The sequence below is a fragment of the Vipera berus genome (genome assembly GCF_964194415.1).
Source record: "Vipera berus genome assembly, chromosome: 16".
NCBI classification, from domain to species: Eukaryota; Metazoa; Chordata; class Lepidosauria; order Squamata; family Viperidae; genus Vipera; species Vipera berus.
This window is the reverse complement of record NC_138219.1, coordinates 4,705,990-4,723,535: the sequence shown is the minus strand read 5'-3', so window position 1 is coordinate 4,723,535 and position 17,546 is coordinate 4,705,990. Positions and strand designations below refer to the sequence as shown.

Sequence of the window (17,546 nt, the reverse complement as noted above, 5' to 3'; positions counted from 1 at the left end):
ATATTTCCTTCTCTTAATAGCCTGGAGCCCTTCCTTTATGGTCTGCATGCCCTGTTCAAGGGCGACTTCCGGATCACGTCGCCCCGGGACGAGTGGGTCTTTGCCGACATGGACCTTTTGCACCAGGTGGTAGCGCCTGGCGTGCGCATGTCTCTGAAGCTGCATCAGGTAAACCCAGCCATTTCCCATTCTTTTTACTCTGGCGGGGGGGGTCACTGGCGAGCTGCAAAGCCCCCCCCCCCTCCAGTTGCCTGGTCTGGAGGGAAGTAGAAACGCTCGAGACATCTGGCTAGATAATGGGAGACCGTGAGTTCTAGTCCTGCTCTAGGCACAAAGCCAGCTGGGTGACTTTGGGCCAATCGCCAGGAGGCGATGAAGTCTAGTGCCGCCTTAGGCCTGAAAGCCAACTGGATGACTTTGAGCCAATCAGGAGGAGACTGGGAGTTCTAGTTCTGCTTGAAGTATGAAAGCCAGCTGGGTGTCTTTAGGCCAGTCACCAGGAGAGAGTTCTAGTCCCGCCTTAAGCATGAAAGGCAGCTGGGTGATCTTGGGTCAATCACCAGGAGACGGTGAGTTCCAGTCCCACTTTAGGCAGGAAAGCCGGCTGGGTGACTTTGGACCAATTGCCAGGAGACGGCGAGTTCTAGTGCTGCCTTAGGCCCAAAGCCAAATGTGTGACCTTGGGCCAGCCACTCTTTCAGCCCTAGGAAGGAGGCAATGGCAAACTCCCATCAGAAAAATTTTGCCAAGAAAACTGCTGGGATTCAGACATAGTTGAAAAAAAAGGAATGCTTTTTTTGGCGGGGGTGGGGGGAGGGGCGTGGGTTTCAAATCCAACAAAATGCCTGGCAGCTTATGGACTCCCAGAGTTCCTCAGCTAGCAGGGGTCCAGCTGAGGATTGTGGGACTTGAAATCCGTCCCCTCCTCCTCCTCCTCCTTTGCCAGGACCACTTCACTTCCCCGGACGAATACGACGACCCGGCGGTGCTGTACGATGCCATTAAGTCCAACAAGGAGAAAATGGTGATCTCCCACGAGGGGGACCCCGCTTGGCGCAGCGCCATCCTCACCAACACGCCCGCCCTGCTGGCCCTTCGCCACGTGATGGACGACGCCAGCGATGAGTACAAGATCATCATGCTCAACAAGCGATACCTGGGCTTCCGGGTCATCAAGGTAGGGCAAAGCGAGACAGGCGGAGAATTGTCAAAGGCGCTTTTCCCCAGACGTGGCGGGGAAGGGGAGGCCTTCCTTGCACCCCAACTGGGTGTCCTGCTCCATCTCTCTATCTCTGTCTGTCTGTCTGTCTATCATCTCTATCTCTTTCTCTGTATCTGTCTATCTATCTATCCATCCCCTTTCTTTCTATAATCTATCATATCATCTATCTATCTATCTATTATCTCTGTGTGTATCCATCTATATCTATCTGCTCTCTGTCATCTCTCTTTATCTGCCTGCCTGCCTGCCTGTCTCTCTCTCTCTCTGTCTCTTTATCATCCATCCATCCATCCATCTATCTATCTATCTATCTATCTATCTATCTATCTATCTATCTATCTATCTATCTATCTATCTATCTATCTATCTGATCTATCTATCCCCTTTCTCTATCATCTATCATATCATCTCTATCTATTTGCTCTCTATCATATCATCTTTCTCTACCCACTCCTCTCTGTCATCTAATATCTCTGTTATCTCTCTCTCTTTGTCTGTCTCTATCTCTCTATCATCTCTCTCTGTGTATCTATATCTATCTATCTATCTGCTCTGTCATCTCTTTATCTATCTATCTATCTATCTATCTATCTATCTATCTATCTATCTATCTATCTATCTATCTATCTATCTATCTATTTCTCTGTATCTATCCCCTTTCTGTCATCTATCATCTCTCTCTCTCTCTCTCTCTCTCTCTGCTCTCTATCATATCATCTTTCTCTACCCACTCCTATCATCTAATATCTCTGTCATCTCTCTCTCTTTGTCTGTCTGTCTGTCTCTCTCTCTCTCTCTCTATCCATCCATCTATCTATCCCCCTCTATCATCTCTCTCTCTTTCTCTCCATCCATCCTTCTGTTCTCCGGCCCAGGTGAACAGGGAATGCGTGCGAGGCCTGTGGGCTGGACAGCAGCAGGAGCTGGTCTTCCTCCGGAACCGCAACCCGGAACGTGGCAGCATCCAGAACGCCAAGCAGGCGCTGCGCAACATGATCAACTCCTCCTGCGACCAGCCGATCGGTTACCCCATCTACGTTTCCCCGCTGACCACGTCTTACGCCGGCAGCCACCCTCAGCTGCGCTCGCTCTGGGGCGGCCCCGTCAGCTTGCACAACATCTCCAGCTGGTTCATTCGGAGCTGGGAGAGGTGAGGCTGGGAGTTGGGAAAGGCAGGGAATAGACCAAGCCCTGCTCTCCCGGGCTCAGCTGCCGTTCAGGACTTAACGGCGTTGCTCCTGCAGGAAGGGAAAACATTTGGCCAGCCACAGATCCGGTCATGGTTTGCTGGCTAAAATTGGTGTGCAGTCGGAAGCTTTGCAAAATCCTGGGGTCTGTGTCTCCATTGCCTTCTCTGGAAAGGCCAGAGACGCCTCTGTCTTTGGCTTTTAGCAGGAGGGGGGGTGAGGGGCCATAGGAGAGAGACCCCCAACCTTTTGGACACCAAGGACCGGTTCTGTGGGGAAAGGTTTTTCCGCGGACCGGAAGGGCACGTGGTTTTGTGTGCTGCCTGCATCCCGCGGATTTAATTTAATTTAATTTATTGAGATTTTTATACCGCCCTTCTCCCAGAGGGACTCAGGGCGGTTCACAGGGCGTAAATATAAATAACAATACAAACATTAAAAGACAATTAAATCAAGGCCCAAGTTAAAACAAGAATAATAAAACAAGCCTATAAAAACCCATGTACCCCCATCAGGCCAGACCCGCTAGTTCAAATAAATGGGTCTTCAACCCGCGACGGAAGGATCGGAGGTCTGATGCCATCCGGAGCTCAACCGGCAGTTGGTTCCATAACGCCGGAGCACCCACAGAGAAGGCCCTCCCCCTGGGGGCCACCAGTCGACATTCCTTGACAGGAGGCACCCTGAGGAGGCCCTCTCTGTGGGCGCGCACAGGGCGGAGGGGAGTCGACGCCGGCAGCAGGTGGTCCTCGAGGTATCGCGGACCCATGCCATGTAGGGACTTAAAGATCATAACCAAAACCTTGAACTTTACCCGGAAGACAACTGGTAACCAATGCAGCTCACGGAGCAAAGGTGTAACATGGGAGTACCGGGAAACTCCCAAGACAACTCTCGCGGCCGCATTCTGTACCAGTTGGAGCCTCCGAGTAGTCTTCAAGGGAAGTCCCATGTAGAGAGCATTACAGTAGTCTAGGCGAGAGGTCACGAGCGCATGAGTGACCGTACATAAGGCCTCCCGGTCCAGATAGGGCTGCAACTGGCGCACCAGGCGAACCTGGGCAAAAGCCCCCCTAGTCACGGCCACTATATGATCCTCCAAAGTGAGTCGTGAATCTAGGAGGACTCCCAAGTTGCGAGCCCTATCCACAGGGGGCAAAAGCTCACCCCCCATAGAAAGAGATGGAACATCCCAGGTGTCCCGGGAAGCCGGAATGTACAGCCACTCAGTCTTGTCAGGGTTGAGTTGAAGTCTGTTCCTCCCCATCCAGACCCGAACCGCCTCCAGGCAACGGGACATCACAGCGAGGGCATCACTGGGGTGGTTTGGGGTCGAAATAAAAAGTTGGGTATCATCAGCATATTGATGATACCCAACTCCAAAACCACGAATGATCTCACCCAGCGGTTTCATATAGATGTTGAACAGGAGAGGCGAGAGGACCGACCCCTGAGGAACTCCACAAGCGAGAGTCCTAGGGGTCGACCTCTGCCCCCCTGCCAACACCGACTGCGAGCGTCCCAGGAGATAGGAGGAGAACCACTGAAAAACCGTGCCTCCCACTCCCAATCCCCTGAGACGCCGCAGCAGGATACCATGGTCGATGGTATCGAAAGCCGCCGAGAGGTCTAATAGGACTAGGACAGAGGAATACCCCCTATCCCGAGCCCTCCAGAGATCATTCACCAGAGCGACCAATGCCGTCTCCGTGCTGTACCCAGGCCTGAAACCCGATTGGTAAGGGTCCAGATAATCCGCTTCATCCAGGACCAGAGGGAGCTGATGCGCCACCACACTCTCAACAACCTTCGCAAGAAAGCGAAGGTTGGAGACTGGACGAAAGTTGTTCAATACAGCTGGGTCCAAGGCAGGCTTCTTGAGGAGAGGTCTCACCACCGCCTCCTTCAAGATGGTGGGGAAATAACCCTCGCTCAAAGAAGCAGATATAACCGCCTGGAGCCAGCCTCGTGTCCTCTCCCTAGCTGCATAAACCAGCCAAGAAGGGCACGGGTCCAATAAACATGTGGTGGAACTCAGCTTCCCCATAATCCTGTCCACTTCATCAGGGGTCACAGAATCAAACTCCTCCCAGATAACATTGACAAGACCGCCCGCGTCTTGTCAATGGGGCTTTGCTTGTTTGTGCCGACCGGTTGCTGGCATGCCGTTCCACGGACCCCTGCTTTAGAAGGGCCGTCCTCGCACGTAGCTTTTTTCCAATGATTGTTTTTTTTGGGGGGGGAGTGCCTGTTTGCAAGCCAAGTAGCTTTGGGGAGCGTTCAGCCCCTTTTTTTTCTCCCCTCGCCTTGCAGGTTGCAAAAAGGCTGCGGAGCGGGCTGCAACAGCGGAGGCAACATTGAGGATTCCGACTGTGGTGGGGGCTCCTCTCTCAGCAATAACCCCCCCGGGCACAGCGCACAGGGACCCGGGAGCACGGCTCACCATGCTGGGCCGGCAGCTGCGAACCCCGCCGAGCCGGGGGCCACAGCTGCCCAAACTCAGGCAGGTAAGGAAGAATGCCTGCCTTTCGGAGACCGCCAGGCTGGTTGGAAGAATTGACTCGGCTTGTTTGAAAGCAGGGCTGTCCGAGCTTGGCAACTTTAAAGACCGGTGGACTTCAACTCCCAGAATTCCCCAGCCAGCATGTGCTGGCTGGGGGATTCTGGGAGTTGAAGTCCACCAGTCTTTAAAGTTGCCAAGCTCGGACAGCCCTGATTTCAAGCAAAAGGAAAAAAAGCTTGCTCGAAGAAAGCTGGAATCTGAAATCTCCACCCCCCCTTGCATAATATTTTAAAAACACAATTCTCCGCCTTTCTAATTTTGTCACTAATCACATTCTCCAATTAATTTAAAGAATCAGTTTCCCTTCTGTTAGGAAACCCGCCAAGGTCTTATCGTCTTTAGTTTCAGATGGCCTTGAAGGCGCAATCCTCCTCGTCCCCCCTCCCAACCTTAAACCCAATCTCTTAAAGCAGGGTTCTTCAAACTTGACCTTTTTATGACTTGTGGACTTCAACTCCCATAATTCCTCAGCCTGCGTGCCAGGCTGAGGAATTCTGGGGGTTGAAGTCCATGAGTCATAAAAGGGCCAAGTTTGAAGACCCCTGTCTTAAAGCAACACACAAGTTTAGCATAGGACACGGCTACTTCTTCATCTCTTGTCAAGCAAGAACATCCGATGTTCGCCGTGTTGACGCCTGCCGCCTTCTTCTCTCCGCAGAATCCGATCCCGGCCTTCCTCTTCCGAGCCAGAGCTGGCTGGTCCAGCCCCAGCTAAGCCCGACCGACGGACCTCCCGCGCCGACCCCCATTGCGTCGTGGCCGCCGGGCCCACATTTCTTGGGGAGCCAGCTTTCCTGCGCCGGCTCCTCGGCGTCCGTGGCTGAGGGCACAGGACGGACCCCTCTGCCCCTCCGCCCCAGCCTCGGGACTCTTTCCCCCTTTGTCTACGAGGGTCTCTGCAGCAAGTGGAGCCTGCCGGCCCGCAAAGGACTCAACGGGTTAGGGGGCAGCGAGAGCGAATTCCCACCTGCAACTCCACCACCCCACTCAAAGGACAACCCTTCAGTAGCGTCTAATGCTGTTGCCACCTTGGGGACACTCAGCATGGGAGGGAGCCCCAAGCCTCAGGTATGGAATCACAAACACACACACACACACACACACACACTTTTTATCCAATTCCTCCTGTCTTGGTTCACATGGACTCCCACGTACAAAAGGCCACGTGACTCTTTGTCCGCCACCCCCGAGAGGACGCAAGCATAAACTGGCAGGAATGTGGCACTTCAACTGGAGTCCTGAAATGTCGGGAAAAGCTGAGCAGAGCTTAAGTCCTAGACACTTTTCCCATCGTTTAATCGGGGGGGGGGGGTTAGAGCTGTGGTGGCGCACCGGGTAGAATGCAGTGTTGCAGGCTAATTCTGCCCACTGCCGGCAGTTCGATTCTGACCCGGCTCAAGGTTGACTCAGCTTCCCGGCCTTTTGAGGTCGGTAAAATGAGGGCCCAGATTGTTTGGGGGGGGGCAATAGGCTGACTCTGTAAACTGCTTAGAGAGGGTGATGTGGTATATAAGTGATATTCTATTCTGTTCTATTATTTCTATTCTATTCTGCTCTGTTCTTATATTCCTATTCTGTTCTATATTTTACATTCTATTCTATTCTATTCTATTCTGTTCTACTATTCTAATTCTGTTCTATTCTGTTCTGTTCCATTCCATTCATCTCTTATTCTATTCTATTCTATTCTGTTCTATCCTATGCTATCCTATCCTATCCTATTCCATTCATCTCTTATTCTATTCTATTCTATGCTATCCTATCCTATCCTATGCTATCCTATCCTATGCTATCCTATCCTATCCTATCCTATCCTATCCTATCCTATCCTATCCTATCCCATTCATCTTCTATTCTATTCTATTCTATTCTATTCTATTCTATTCTATTCTATTCTATTCTATTCTATTCTATTCTATTCTATTCTATTCTATTCTATTCTATTCTATTCTATTCTATCCTATGCTATCCTATCCTATTCCATTCCATTCATCTCTTATTCTATTCTATTCTATTCTATTCTATTCTATTCTATTCTATTCTATTCTATTCTATTCTATTCTATTCTATTCTATTCTATTCTATTCTATTCTATTCTATTCTATTCTATTCTATTCTATTCTATTCCATTCCATTCCATTCCATTCCATTCCATTCCATTCCATTCCGATTCCCAGAAGTGGTTTCCAGGTAATCAGTCAGTTCAGCCATCTCTGCTAGCTCCATCGACTTTTGCAGCCATTCCTCCCTTGTGGGGGATCAAAGTGTCCTTTCATTTTGGGGTGTAATCTCCCTCTCGTCAGCGTATGTAACCCCATGCCTTCTCTCCCTTTCTCCTGCAGGCTCCCGTCCCAGGACCAGTCCCTGAGGCTGCCCCCAGCCCGCTGCCTCTGGAGCCCCCCTCCGCTGCCCCCCAAGAAGACTGTGTGCTCCCCGAGACTGACCCTCTAGTGGCTGAATGGGGCCCGCAGCGAGAGGACGAGGACAGCCCCGCGGCCGGACAGCCCCTTCTAGATCACCAGTACTGAATTAAGAAGCTGGGGGTGGGTGGGGGGAAACACACACTCGTGACGTCATACAGAACTACGGGCTGGTCCCGTTTGACTCTTCCTGGCTTCTCCCCGCCCCCCAAGTCACACACACACACACACACACACACACACACCATTTCCACACCAACCAACCTGATCCATCTTTTTTTTTGTCTGCGAGACGAAGGACAAAGCAATACAGGCTATTTTCTGCCTTGCCTGCGATTTCTTCCATTTGCACCTCCCTTCTTCTACTTCTACTACCATATTCTCCCCACCCACCCCCACCCCCCCCAAAAAAATCTTCCACTCGCCTGCAGGGGCAGGCTCCCCCCTCCCCTCACCCAAAAAAAATCACAAGGACCCCCGCCTTGCTGGCTCGCTCTGTGTCCTTAAACTGAGTGATGCTCAAAAGGCTTCCCCTCCCTTTTTTTTTTTCTTTCTCTGCTCTTGTCATCCCTTGGGATTAATAATAACGATGATAATTTGTTTTTTTGTTTTGTTTTTCTACCCCGTCTTCTCTCCCAAGATCTTGGATTGGGAGGGGGGGGTGGTTTGGTGGGGAAATTTAAAAAATTCTGGGAGGAAAAGGGGAAAAAAAATCAAGAGCAGCTGATTAACCTCGACAGGGAGGAAAGATTGTGTAAAGCGCTTAGAGAAGGGCTGTAAGCGGTATATAAGTGTAAATGCTATTGCCATTTGCCCTTCCTTCCTTTTCGTTTCCTTCCATCGTTTCCTTCCTTCCTCCCTCCCTCTTTCCTTCCTTCCTTCCTTCCTTCCGGTTAGAATGCAGCATTGCAGGCTAACTCTGCCCACAGCCAGGGGTTCAATCCTGACCGACTCAAGGTTGACTCAGCCTTCTGAGGTCGGTAAAATGAGGAGCCAGATTGTTGCAAGGGGGGGGGGGACGGGGGGGCGGCAAAAGGCTGACTCTGTGAACTGGTTAGAGAAGGCTGGAAAGCACCGTGGAGCGGTATATTTTATTTATTTATTTATTTATTTATTTATTTATTTATTTATTTATTTATATTTATTATATTTGTATACCGCCCTTCTCCCGAAGGACTCAGGGCGGTGAACAGGGCACATATAAAAATACAGAATACAAAAATTAAAAAAGAATTAAATAGGAGCCCGAACTAAAACAATAGATGGTAATAAAAAAATCCACAATAAAAACCCCAACACATCCCCCATCAGACCAGGCTGGCTTGTTCAAATAAATGGGTCTTTAGCCCGCGTCGGAAGGAGCGAAGGTCCGGTGCCATCCGGAGCTCAACCGGCATCTGATTCCATAAAGCCGGGGTGCCCACAGAGAAGGCCCTCCCCCTGGGGGCCACCAGCCGACATTCTCTGACTGGTGGGCTATCGTTATTTGGAAAAAGTGGGAAAGGGTACTAGGTTGTCAGGAATGACTTTGGAAGGGAAGCGGGGAAAAAAAAAAGAATCGGAAAGGAAGTCGTGGCGCGATAGGTCCGGTTCTTTTTATTTTTCTCATTCTTAAATGTCTTTTGAGATTCTTCCTTGGTTCTCTCCGGTGCAGTCAGACAAAAGGTAACGAATTTGAAATTTTAATGTCGCTCAGAGATAAAAAGAGTCTCGGAACGAAGGACGTCACCTTCCCAGAATTTTGGGAAAGGATCCCACCTGCATTGGATGCCCATCTCTTGTGTGTCTTACAAAACCACGGTGGTTCAAGGGGTTGTGTGAACGCTACTTCTTGCAAAAACCAAAAATGCAATTCAGCCCAAAGGTGTGAACTCGGCCTCCCGATCAGATGCCAAGTTCTTCCGGCTATTGGAAATGCAAAGATTTCCCAAGATTTCATTTGAGCAGTATTAAAAGGAGGGAGGGGGGGAACATTTTAAATTATCTCTCTGATTAATGAAGACCCCGGTTCACCGCCAAGAGAGGGCATTCAAAAATCCAAGGAGTTTTCCTGTGCTGATTCCCATTTGTCTTCAGGGCGCACTGGGTGCGGGGTGATGCCTGGTCCACTGCGTTTCCCACTAAAGTGGGTGCAAGTTTGCACTTCCCTCCCCATCATCCTTCTTCCTGCAAAGATGCCCACCCCCCAAATATAAAAAGGCACAGGGCATTCAAGTTTGCAAAGAGCCAGCCTTTCCTCTCCTGCCTGTCTTAGCCCCCCTTTAAAAAAAAGGGCACTCCTTGCATAAAGGAGGGCTGGGGGGGCTGCCAAACGCTCTGCACACGTTCAGAGACCCATCTCCTGTTTACTGGCTGATCTTCCTTCCTGTCCCAGGCTTCCCCCCTTTGCAAAAGGGAGTCCTGCTTAACGCTCTGCACACGTTCAGAGGCTCGTCTCCCCTTTTACTGGCTGCTCTTCCTTCCCCCCCCCATTGCAAAAGGAGTCCTGCCATGCGCTCTGCACATGTCCAGAGACCCATCTCCTGTTTGCTGGCTGATCTTCCTTCCTCCCTGCCCCCGGGCCTCCCTCCCCCCCCTTGCAAAAGGAGTCCCGCCATGCACTCTGCACATGTCCAGAGACCCATCTCCTCTTTGCTGGCTGATCTTCCTTCCTCCCTCTCCCCCCATTGCAAAAGGAGTCCTGCCATGCGCTCTGCACATGTCCAGAGACCCATCTCCTGTTCGCTGGCTGCTCTTCCTGTCCCCTCCCTTTGCAAAAGGGAGTCCTGCCTAGCGCTTTGCACACGTTCAGAGGCTCGTCTCCCCTTTTACTGGCTGCTCTTCCTCCCCCCCATTGCAAAAGGAGTCCTGCCATGCGCTCTGCACATGTCCAGAGACCCGTCTCCTGTTTGCTGGCTGATCTTCCTTCCTGTCCCAGGCTTCCCCCCTTTGCAAAAGGGAGTCCTGCTTAACGCTCTGCACACGTTCAGAGGCTCGTCTCCCCTTTTACTGGCTGCTCTTCCTTCCCCCCACCTTGCAAAAGGAGTCCTGCCATGCGCTCTGCACATGTCCAGAGACCCATCTCCTCTTTGCTGGCTGATCTTCCTTCCTCCCTGTCCCCGGGCCTCCCTCCCTCCCTTGCAAAAGGAGTCCCGCCATGCGCTTTGCACATGTCCAGAGACCCATCTCCTCTGCAGGCTGATCTTCCTTCCTCCCTGTCCCCGGGCCTCCCTCCCTCCCTTGCAAAAGGAGTCCCGCCATGCGCTTTGCACATGTCCAGAGACCCATCTCCTCTGCAGGCTGACCTTCCTTCCTCCCTGCCCCCGGGCCTCCCTCCCCCCCTTGCAAAAGGAGTCCCGCCGTGCGCTCTGCACATGTCCAGAGACCCATCTCCTCTTTGCTGGCTGATCTTCCTTCCTCCCTGCCCCCGGGCCTCCCTCCCCCCCCTTGCAAAAGGAGTCCCGCCATGCACTCTGCACATGTCCAGAGACCCATCTCCTCTTTGCTGGCTGATCTTCCTGTCCCCTCCCTTTGCAAAAGGAGTCCTGCCTAGCGCTCTGCACATGTCCAGAGGCTCGTCTCCCCTTTTACTGGCTGCTCTTCCTTCCCCCCCCATTGCAAAAGGAGTCCTGCCATGCGCTCTGCACATGTCCAGAGACCCATCTCCTCTTTGCTGGCTGATCTTCCTTCCTCCCTGCCCCCGGGCCTCCCTCCCTCCCTTGCAAAAGGAGTCCCGCCATGCGCTCTGCACATGTCCAGAGACCCATCTCCTCTTTGCTGGCTGATCTTCCTTCCTCCCTGCCCCCGGGCCTCCCTCCCTCCCTTGCAAAAGGAGTCCCGCCATGCGCTCTGCACATGTCCAGAGACCCATCTCCTCTTTGCTGGCTGATCTTCCTTCCTCCCTGCCCCCGGGCCTCCCTCCCCCCCTTGCAAAAGGAGTCCCGCCATGCACTCTGCACATGTCCAGAGACCCATCTCCTCTTTGCTGGCTGATCTTCCTTCCTCCCTGCCCCCGGGCCTCCCTCCCCCCCTTGCAAAAGGAGTCCCGCCATGCACTCTGCACATGTCCAGAGACCCATCTCCTCTTTGCTGGCTGATCTTCCTTCCTCCCTGCCCCCGGGCCTCCCTCCCCCCCTTGCAAAAGGAGTCCCGCCATGCGCTCTGCACATGTCCAGAGACCCATCTCCTCTTTGCTGGCTGATCTTCCTTCCTCCCTGCCCCCGGGCCTCCCTCCCCCCCTTGCAAAAGGAGTCCCGCCATGCACTCTGCACATGTCCAGAGACCCATCTCCTCTTTGCTGGCTGATCTTCCTTCCTCCCTGCCCCCGGGCCTCCCTCCCTCCCTTGCAAAAGGAGTCCCGCCATGCGCTCTGCACATGTCCAGAGACCCATCTCCTGTTTGCTGGCTGATCTTCCTTCCTCCCTGCCCCCGGGCCTCCCTCCCCCCCTTGCAAAAGGAGTCCCGCCATGCACTCTGCACATGTCCAGAGACCCATCTCCTCTTTGCTGGCTGATCTTCCTTCCTCCCTGCCCCCGGGCCTCCCTCCCCCCCTTGCAAAAGGAGTCCCGCCATGCACTCTGCACATGTCCAGAGACCCATCTCCTCTTTGCTGGCTGATCTTCCTTCCTCCCTGCCCCCGGGCCTCCCTCCCCCCCTTGCAAAAGGAGTCCCGCCATGCGCTCTGCACATGTCCAGAGACCCATCTCCTCTTTGCTGGCTGATCTTCCTTCCTCCCTGCCCCCGGGCCTCCCTCCCCCCCTTGCAAAAGGAGTCCCGCCATGCGCTCTGCACATGTCCAGAGACCCATCTCCTCTTTGCTGGCTGATCTTCCTTCCTCCCTGCCCCCGGGCCTCCCTCCCCCCCTTGCAAAAGGAGTCCCGCCATGCACTCTGCACATGTCCAGAGACCCATCTCCTCTTTGCTGGCTGATCTTCCTTCCTCCCTGCCCCCGGGCCTCCCTCCCCCCCTTGCAAAAGGAGTCCCGCCATGCGCTCTGCACATGTCCAGAGACCCATCTCCTGTTTGCTGGCTGATCTTCCTATCCCCTCCCTTTGCAAAAGGGGAGTCCTGCCTAGCGCTCTGCACATGTCCAGAGACCCATCTCTTTGCTGGCTGCTCTTCCTTCCTCCCTGCCCCCGGGCCTCCCTCCCCCCCTTGCAAAAGGGGAGTCCCGCCGTGCGCTCTGCACACGTTCAGAGGCCCGTCTCCTCTTTTACTGGCTGCCCTTCCTTCCTCCTTACCACCCCCCCCCCTTCACCTCCAGGAAACCCAGCTTCCCTCCGCCTCCGCTCTTCTTCCCCCCCCCCCGCGGTGCTGCTGCTGACGCCGCCCGGCGCCCCCCCCCTTTCCCCGCTTCCTTCCCCCGCCTGGGTCTCCCCGCCCCCGGTCGGAGGAGGGAGGGGAGGGCGGGGCCAGCGCCTGGGCCGCAGGGAGCCGACGCCGAGACTCCACGCGGGGCAAGAAGCGGCGGCGGCGGCGGCGGAGGAGAAGGCAGCGCCCCGCTCGAGTTGGCTGGTGCTGCCGTCGTCGTTGCTGCTGCTGCAAGCCTGCCGGACCCGGAGAGGTAAGGCTGGGCAGCTCCTCCGACACGCATCCCGCACGTGCAGGCGGGGGGGGGGCAACACACACACACACACACACACACACACACACACACAGAGGCAAGGAGACGGGGACCCCCTTTGCAAAAGCGGGGCTGCCTTTTTTTTTTTTTTGCAAAAGCCGAGCGCCTCCTCCATTCAGACGCTCCGTGCAGACGCGGGCAGGAGGAGGAGGACGACGAGTCCGCTTTCCCCCCCTTCCCCGGGCGCTTCCGCCACCCGCTCCCGCCCGGGCACGAGCATCGGCGGCGGCCTCTCCCCCCCCCCCACTTCCCGGGAGAGGCGCTTCCCCCCATCTGGCCAGAGGCTGCTTGCAACGTGACAGCCGCCGCCGCTGCTGCTGCTGCTGCTGCTGTTGGTCGGGGGGGGGGGGGAGGCGTCGGGAGCGCGCGTGGAGGCGCGCGCCCTTTCAGCCAAGAAAGCGGGCAGCAGACCCCGCGCGCTCCCGGACTCTGGCATTTTTTTTTTTTTTGCGCGCCCCGGAGGGATGCCCGGGTCTCTCCGCTGCTATTGTGTGCCCCCCCACTCCAAAAAAGGAGCAAAAAAATCCGAATTATTATCATTATTATTATTATTAATAATAATTATTATTATTATTATATCTATCTATCATCTTCTATCTATTTATCATCTATCTATCTATCATCTATCTATCTGTCTGTCTATCATCTATCTATCTACCTACCTATCTACCTACCTATCTATCTATCTGCCTGCCTGCCTGCCTGCCTACCTACCTACCTACCTATCTACCTATCTATCTATCTATCTATCTATCTATCTATCTATCTATCTATCTATCTATCTATCTATCTATCTATCTATCTATCTATCTATCTATCTATCTATCTATCTATCTATCTATCTATCTATCTACCTATCCCCTTCCAGCTTTGCCCGGCTGCACTGCTAGCCGGACCGGAGGCCGAGTGGAGCAAGAGCATGTGCAGAGTGCTTCTGCTGAGTCTAGGGGCCCTTTGGCTTCCGGAGGGATGGGGGGGGCTTTTTGAAAGAAAGGAGGTCTCTCTCTCTCTCTCTCTCTCTCTCTCTCTCTCTCTCTCACACACACACACACACACGTGTACGTATGTGTTTCTGATAATTGGTGGGGTTCCCTGCCTGGCTTCCTCTTCCTCCTCCTCTGCGTTTAAGATGCACGCCAACCCGGCGAGGTAGGCTTCTGGGAGCTCATTTTCTCAGCCGCAGCATGCGGTCCAGATGTTGAGCAAAAGCATCCCCCCGCCCCCGCCCCGCCGGGAAAAGGAGAGGTGGGTGGAAGGGAAGGACGGCCCGTCCTTGGCTGCCACCGGGCGGACTCCGATTCCCATCCCTGGGTCCGCTGGCAGCAGATGCAAGGAGCGGTTCAAGGCCAGCACATCTGCAGGGCATCTGGCTGAGGAAGACGGGAGCTTGCTTTTGGATATCATGGCTTCTCTCCCGGCGGTGCCTGGAAAAACCTGGTTAGCAGCGCCTGGCTGCAATGGGGTGTGTGTGTGTGTGTGGGGGTGTCATTTCGAGAAGATGGAAACATCAGGAGGGGTTGAAGCTCTGTGGCCGTAAAACGTGCCCCCCCTCTATAAGGGAGGGGATTGTCTTGTGCAGCTTTGCGTTGCCCTTGTTCAGTTTGTCTATCTAAGAGGTGTGATTTTTGACCTCCCCCACCCTTTTTTTTGTGTGCAAGCCTATAGTAAGTGTTTCTCCAACCTTGGCAGGGTGAAGATGGGTGGACTTCAGCTCCCAGAATTCCCCAGACAGCGTTGGCGCGTGATGACAGACGATGAGAGTTGGGGTCCCTTTACAGTATTTTGGGGGGGCGGGGGGTGTCATGGGTCACCTGCCTCCTGCACGGAGGAGATGCAAAAAAACAAACGATGACACTGTGTGCAAAGAAGCATTTGCATATGTGGTTGCTGGCTGGGGGATTCTGGGAGTTGAAGTCCGCCCATCTTCTCCCCCCCCCCCAGGTTGCAAAGACACTGGCGTAAATTGGGGGCGATTGTTGCAAGCATCCTTCCCAATTAGGTGAGGACAGCAGAGCTAAATTAAAGCGCGCTGGCAGCTCTTTTGCAATCCTGAAGAATCGGGGATCTTTTTCCCAGCAAAATTCAGGCTCCTTTATTATTCTATTCAACATCCTCCCCCCCTTTCCCCCCCCCTTGGAAAGCCAGCCTGCAAAGATTCAGAGCAGTAAACCCTCACCAAAAGTGTCCCGAATTCAATTCAAACCATCCGACAGAATCCACAACTCTTTAAGTAGCCACATTAAAATAATAAGTTTGAGCTATTTGCATCCCAAAATTGTTTGGAAAAGCAAACATCCGTTGGGAGGGCGACCAAAAAATGAACAATTTAAGATTTTTTTAGGGTCTTCAAGGCAAGTAAAGGTTCTAGTCCTTGTGGTTCGGAATAAAACTGTTGTCTGGAAGGGTACATTCCCGCTTGAGTAGGGCGGGCTGGACTGGAAGACCTCCAAGGTCCCTTCCAAGTCTGGAATTCTGTTAAATGTCCTTGAGAATCTTACGACTGCCTTTGCTTCTGCGGGGAGATGCCGCGTGACCCTAAGCTCTCATTTCAGATCCTGGCTAATCAAATGCACGTTTGGCTTCCCGTGGAAAGAGATTTAAATTTGCATTGCCTGGTTTAATCTTCAGGCATTGCCATGGCAGGCAGTGTGGTTATGCGAAGGGGTTGGCAAAGGCAGGCACAAATTATTGGGGTCCTCTTTCTGTTAGGCTTCGGCCACAGGGCATCCCTTCACAACATTGGGGGGCACGGAGGACATGCGAAAGGACGCTGCGTGTTCAAAGAAGGATCTGCAAGTGTGGTCTCGCTCTGGGCCAAAAGCAACCAATTGCAAGTAGATGAAATTAGGATTCTCTCCACCGATGGCTGTATTCACACAGCCTCCTTAACCCGGTTGTTGTAGGAACCTCTTTCCTAGGTTTGCAGAGTGGCTTGAAGAAGCGTTGGGAACCCTCAACATTCAGACACAATCGGGATCAGAATTTCCATTGCTAAGCAGGGCAGTTTGTTAATTTGCGACCCTTTTGGTCATGTTTGCTGAGCAGTCATTAAGTGAATCGGGCCGTCCTTAAGCAAACCTGACTCTCCCCCCCCCCCCCGTTGACTTTGATTTTTGGAAGCCAGCTAGAACGGTTGCGAATGGCGATCACATGACCCCAGAAGGCTGCAGCCGTTGCTCATAAATTCTGGTTGCCAAATGCCTGGGTTTCGATCACGTGATTGCGGGGAACGCTGCGACGGTCATAAGTGTGAGGACTGGTCATAAGTCACCTTTTTCAATGGTGTTCTAACTTAGAATAATCGCTAAACGAATGCCTGTAAGTCCGTTGGCATGGCGCGCTAAGCCACCCTGAGAATTTAAGTACGGTTTCTCTAACCAGGCTTAGCCTGTCGAATAAATGCAACCACTAGATTTATTTTTAACCTGGTTTAGTGTCCTGTGTGAACGTCACCCGGGAGAATCCATAATGCAAATGGGGATAGCTGGGCCCAGCTGCCTCAAGCCCAAGGCTCAGCTTGTTTAAAAAGAGGGGAGGGGGGGCTGGTAGATATTTCTCAAAATATGAGATGGGGAATGTGCATCCAGGAAGAGAATTTGGATGCGAGACCACCAAGAGATCCCAAGGCGAAATGATTTTCCCAGGAGAAGCCAGTGCAAACCATTTTTTGATGCTGCTACTGCAAAAATTGCACAAGGGTAACCTGAAGCTCTAAATGGACGGTGAGAGTTACTAGTTATTTTTAAGGTTTCCGGCAGAGAAAAGTCATCGAAGGGCGGGGGGAGGCAAGCCCGCCTCACAAATGTCTCGCTTAGCAACATAAATGGGCTCCGTTGTGGCCGTTAGTCAAGGACCGTCTGTATCGTTCGGTCCCCGCAGGGATGCCGGCTTGCTTTCAATGCCTGCCTGTCCGTCTGCGAGCCGCCTGGAAGCTGACGCAGCCCGAATGGCACTTGCTCCCATTGACCTGCCCCTCCAGGAGGAGAAAGCCTCCATTCATCGCAGCTAGAAATCCAGCTGCCAAAGGAATGACCAAACTGGCACCCAGTTGCAAAGGACAGGGACCCCACCCACCCGGTGCGCATTGCTGCTCCAGAGCGCCGTGTGCATGCAAGGAGGGGGGGGGTCTTCGAAAAAGAGCCAGGGGACTTATCTTGGGGGGGGGGAGGACTTTTTGCTCGGCTGCACAAGGGGGACGTGCGGTGCAGGTACGCAACTCCCAGCTACTGCTTGTGTGGGTGTTGAGAAGTGTTGCGGCCAAAGCCGATCTCTTTCCTGAGGATGTTACGTGGACGGCTTTTGTCTCGGGGGGGGGGAAGGGAGGAGGGTCAGCTAAGAGGAAGAAACACGCCGGGAGTTCGGACTTCCGCTTCTTGTATTTCCTCTGCAAAACAGGAAGCGGAGCCGTGTGTCAACAGCCAAGGCCATCTTGGACCACCGCCTGTTCTCCCCTTACCCAAATTTTGCATGTAGAGTGGGGGGGGGAGGAAAGAGCTAATCCTAACAAATTGCGAACAAATTGTTGGGGGGGCGGTCCATGGACGGGAAGAGA

At 53.2% G+C, this 17,546-nt stretch overlaps 2 protein-coding genes across 6 annotated transcripts in view; both read left to right on the top strand.

Moving 5' to 3' along the window:
* Positions 1-7,788, top strand: part of PCNX3 (pecanex 3) — a 50,939-nt gene extending 43,151 nt beyond the window's left edge. For both annotated transcript variants that reach the window (XM_081340900.1, XM_081340899.1), the window contains exons 30-35: positions 21-168; positions 947-1,177; positions 2,098-2,372; positions 4,723-4,916; positions 5,631-6,040; positions 7,315-7,788. In XM_081340900.1, the coding sequence (XP_081197026.1) occupies positions 21-168; positions 947-1,177; positions 2,098-2,372; positions 4,723-4,916; positions 5,631-6,040; positions 7,315-7,500 (1,444 nt within the window). In that variant the 3' untranslated portion in view covers positions 7,501-7,788. The remainder of the gene's footprint in view (positions 1-20; positions 169-946; positions 1,178-2,097; positions 2,373-4,722; positions 4,917-5,630; positions 6,041-7,314) is intronic.
* Positions 7,789-12,828: 5,040 nt separating this feature from the next.
* The window catches only part of SIPA1 (signal-induced proliferation-associated 1), a 43,053-nt gene continuing 38,335 nt past the window's right edge, over positions 12,829-17,546 (top strand). For all 4 annotated transcript variants that reach the window (XM_081340200.1, XM_081340198.1, XM_081340199.1 and 1 more), the window contains exon 1: positions 12,829-12,934. The gene's annotated coding sequence lies outside the window, so the exon portion shown is untranslated. The remainder of the gene's footprint in view (positions 12,935-17,546) is intronic.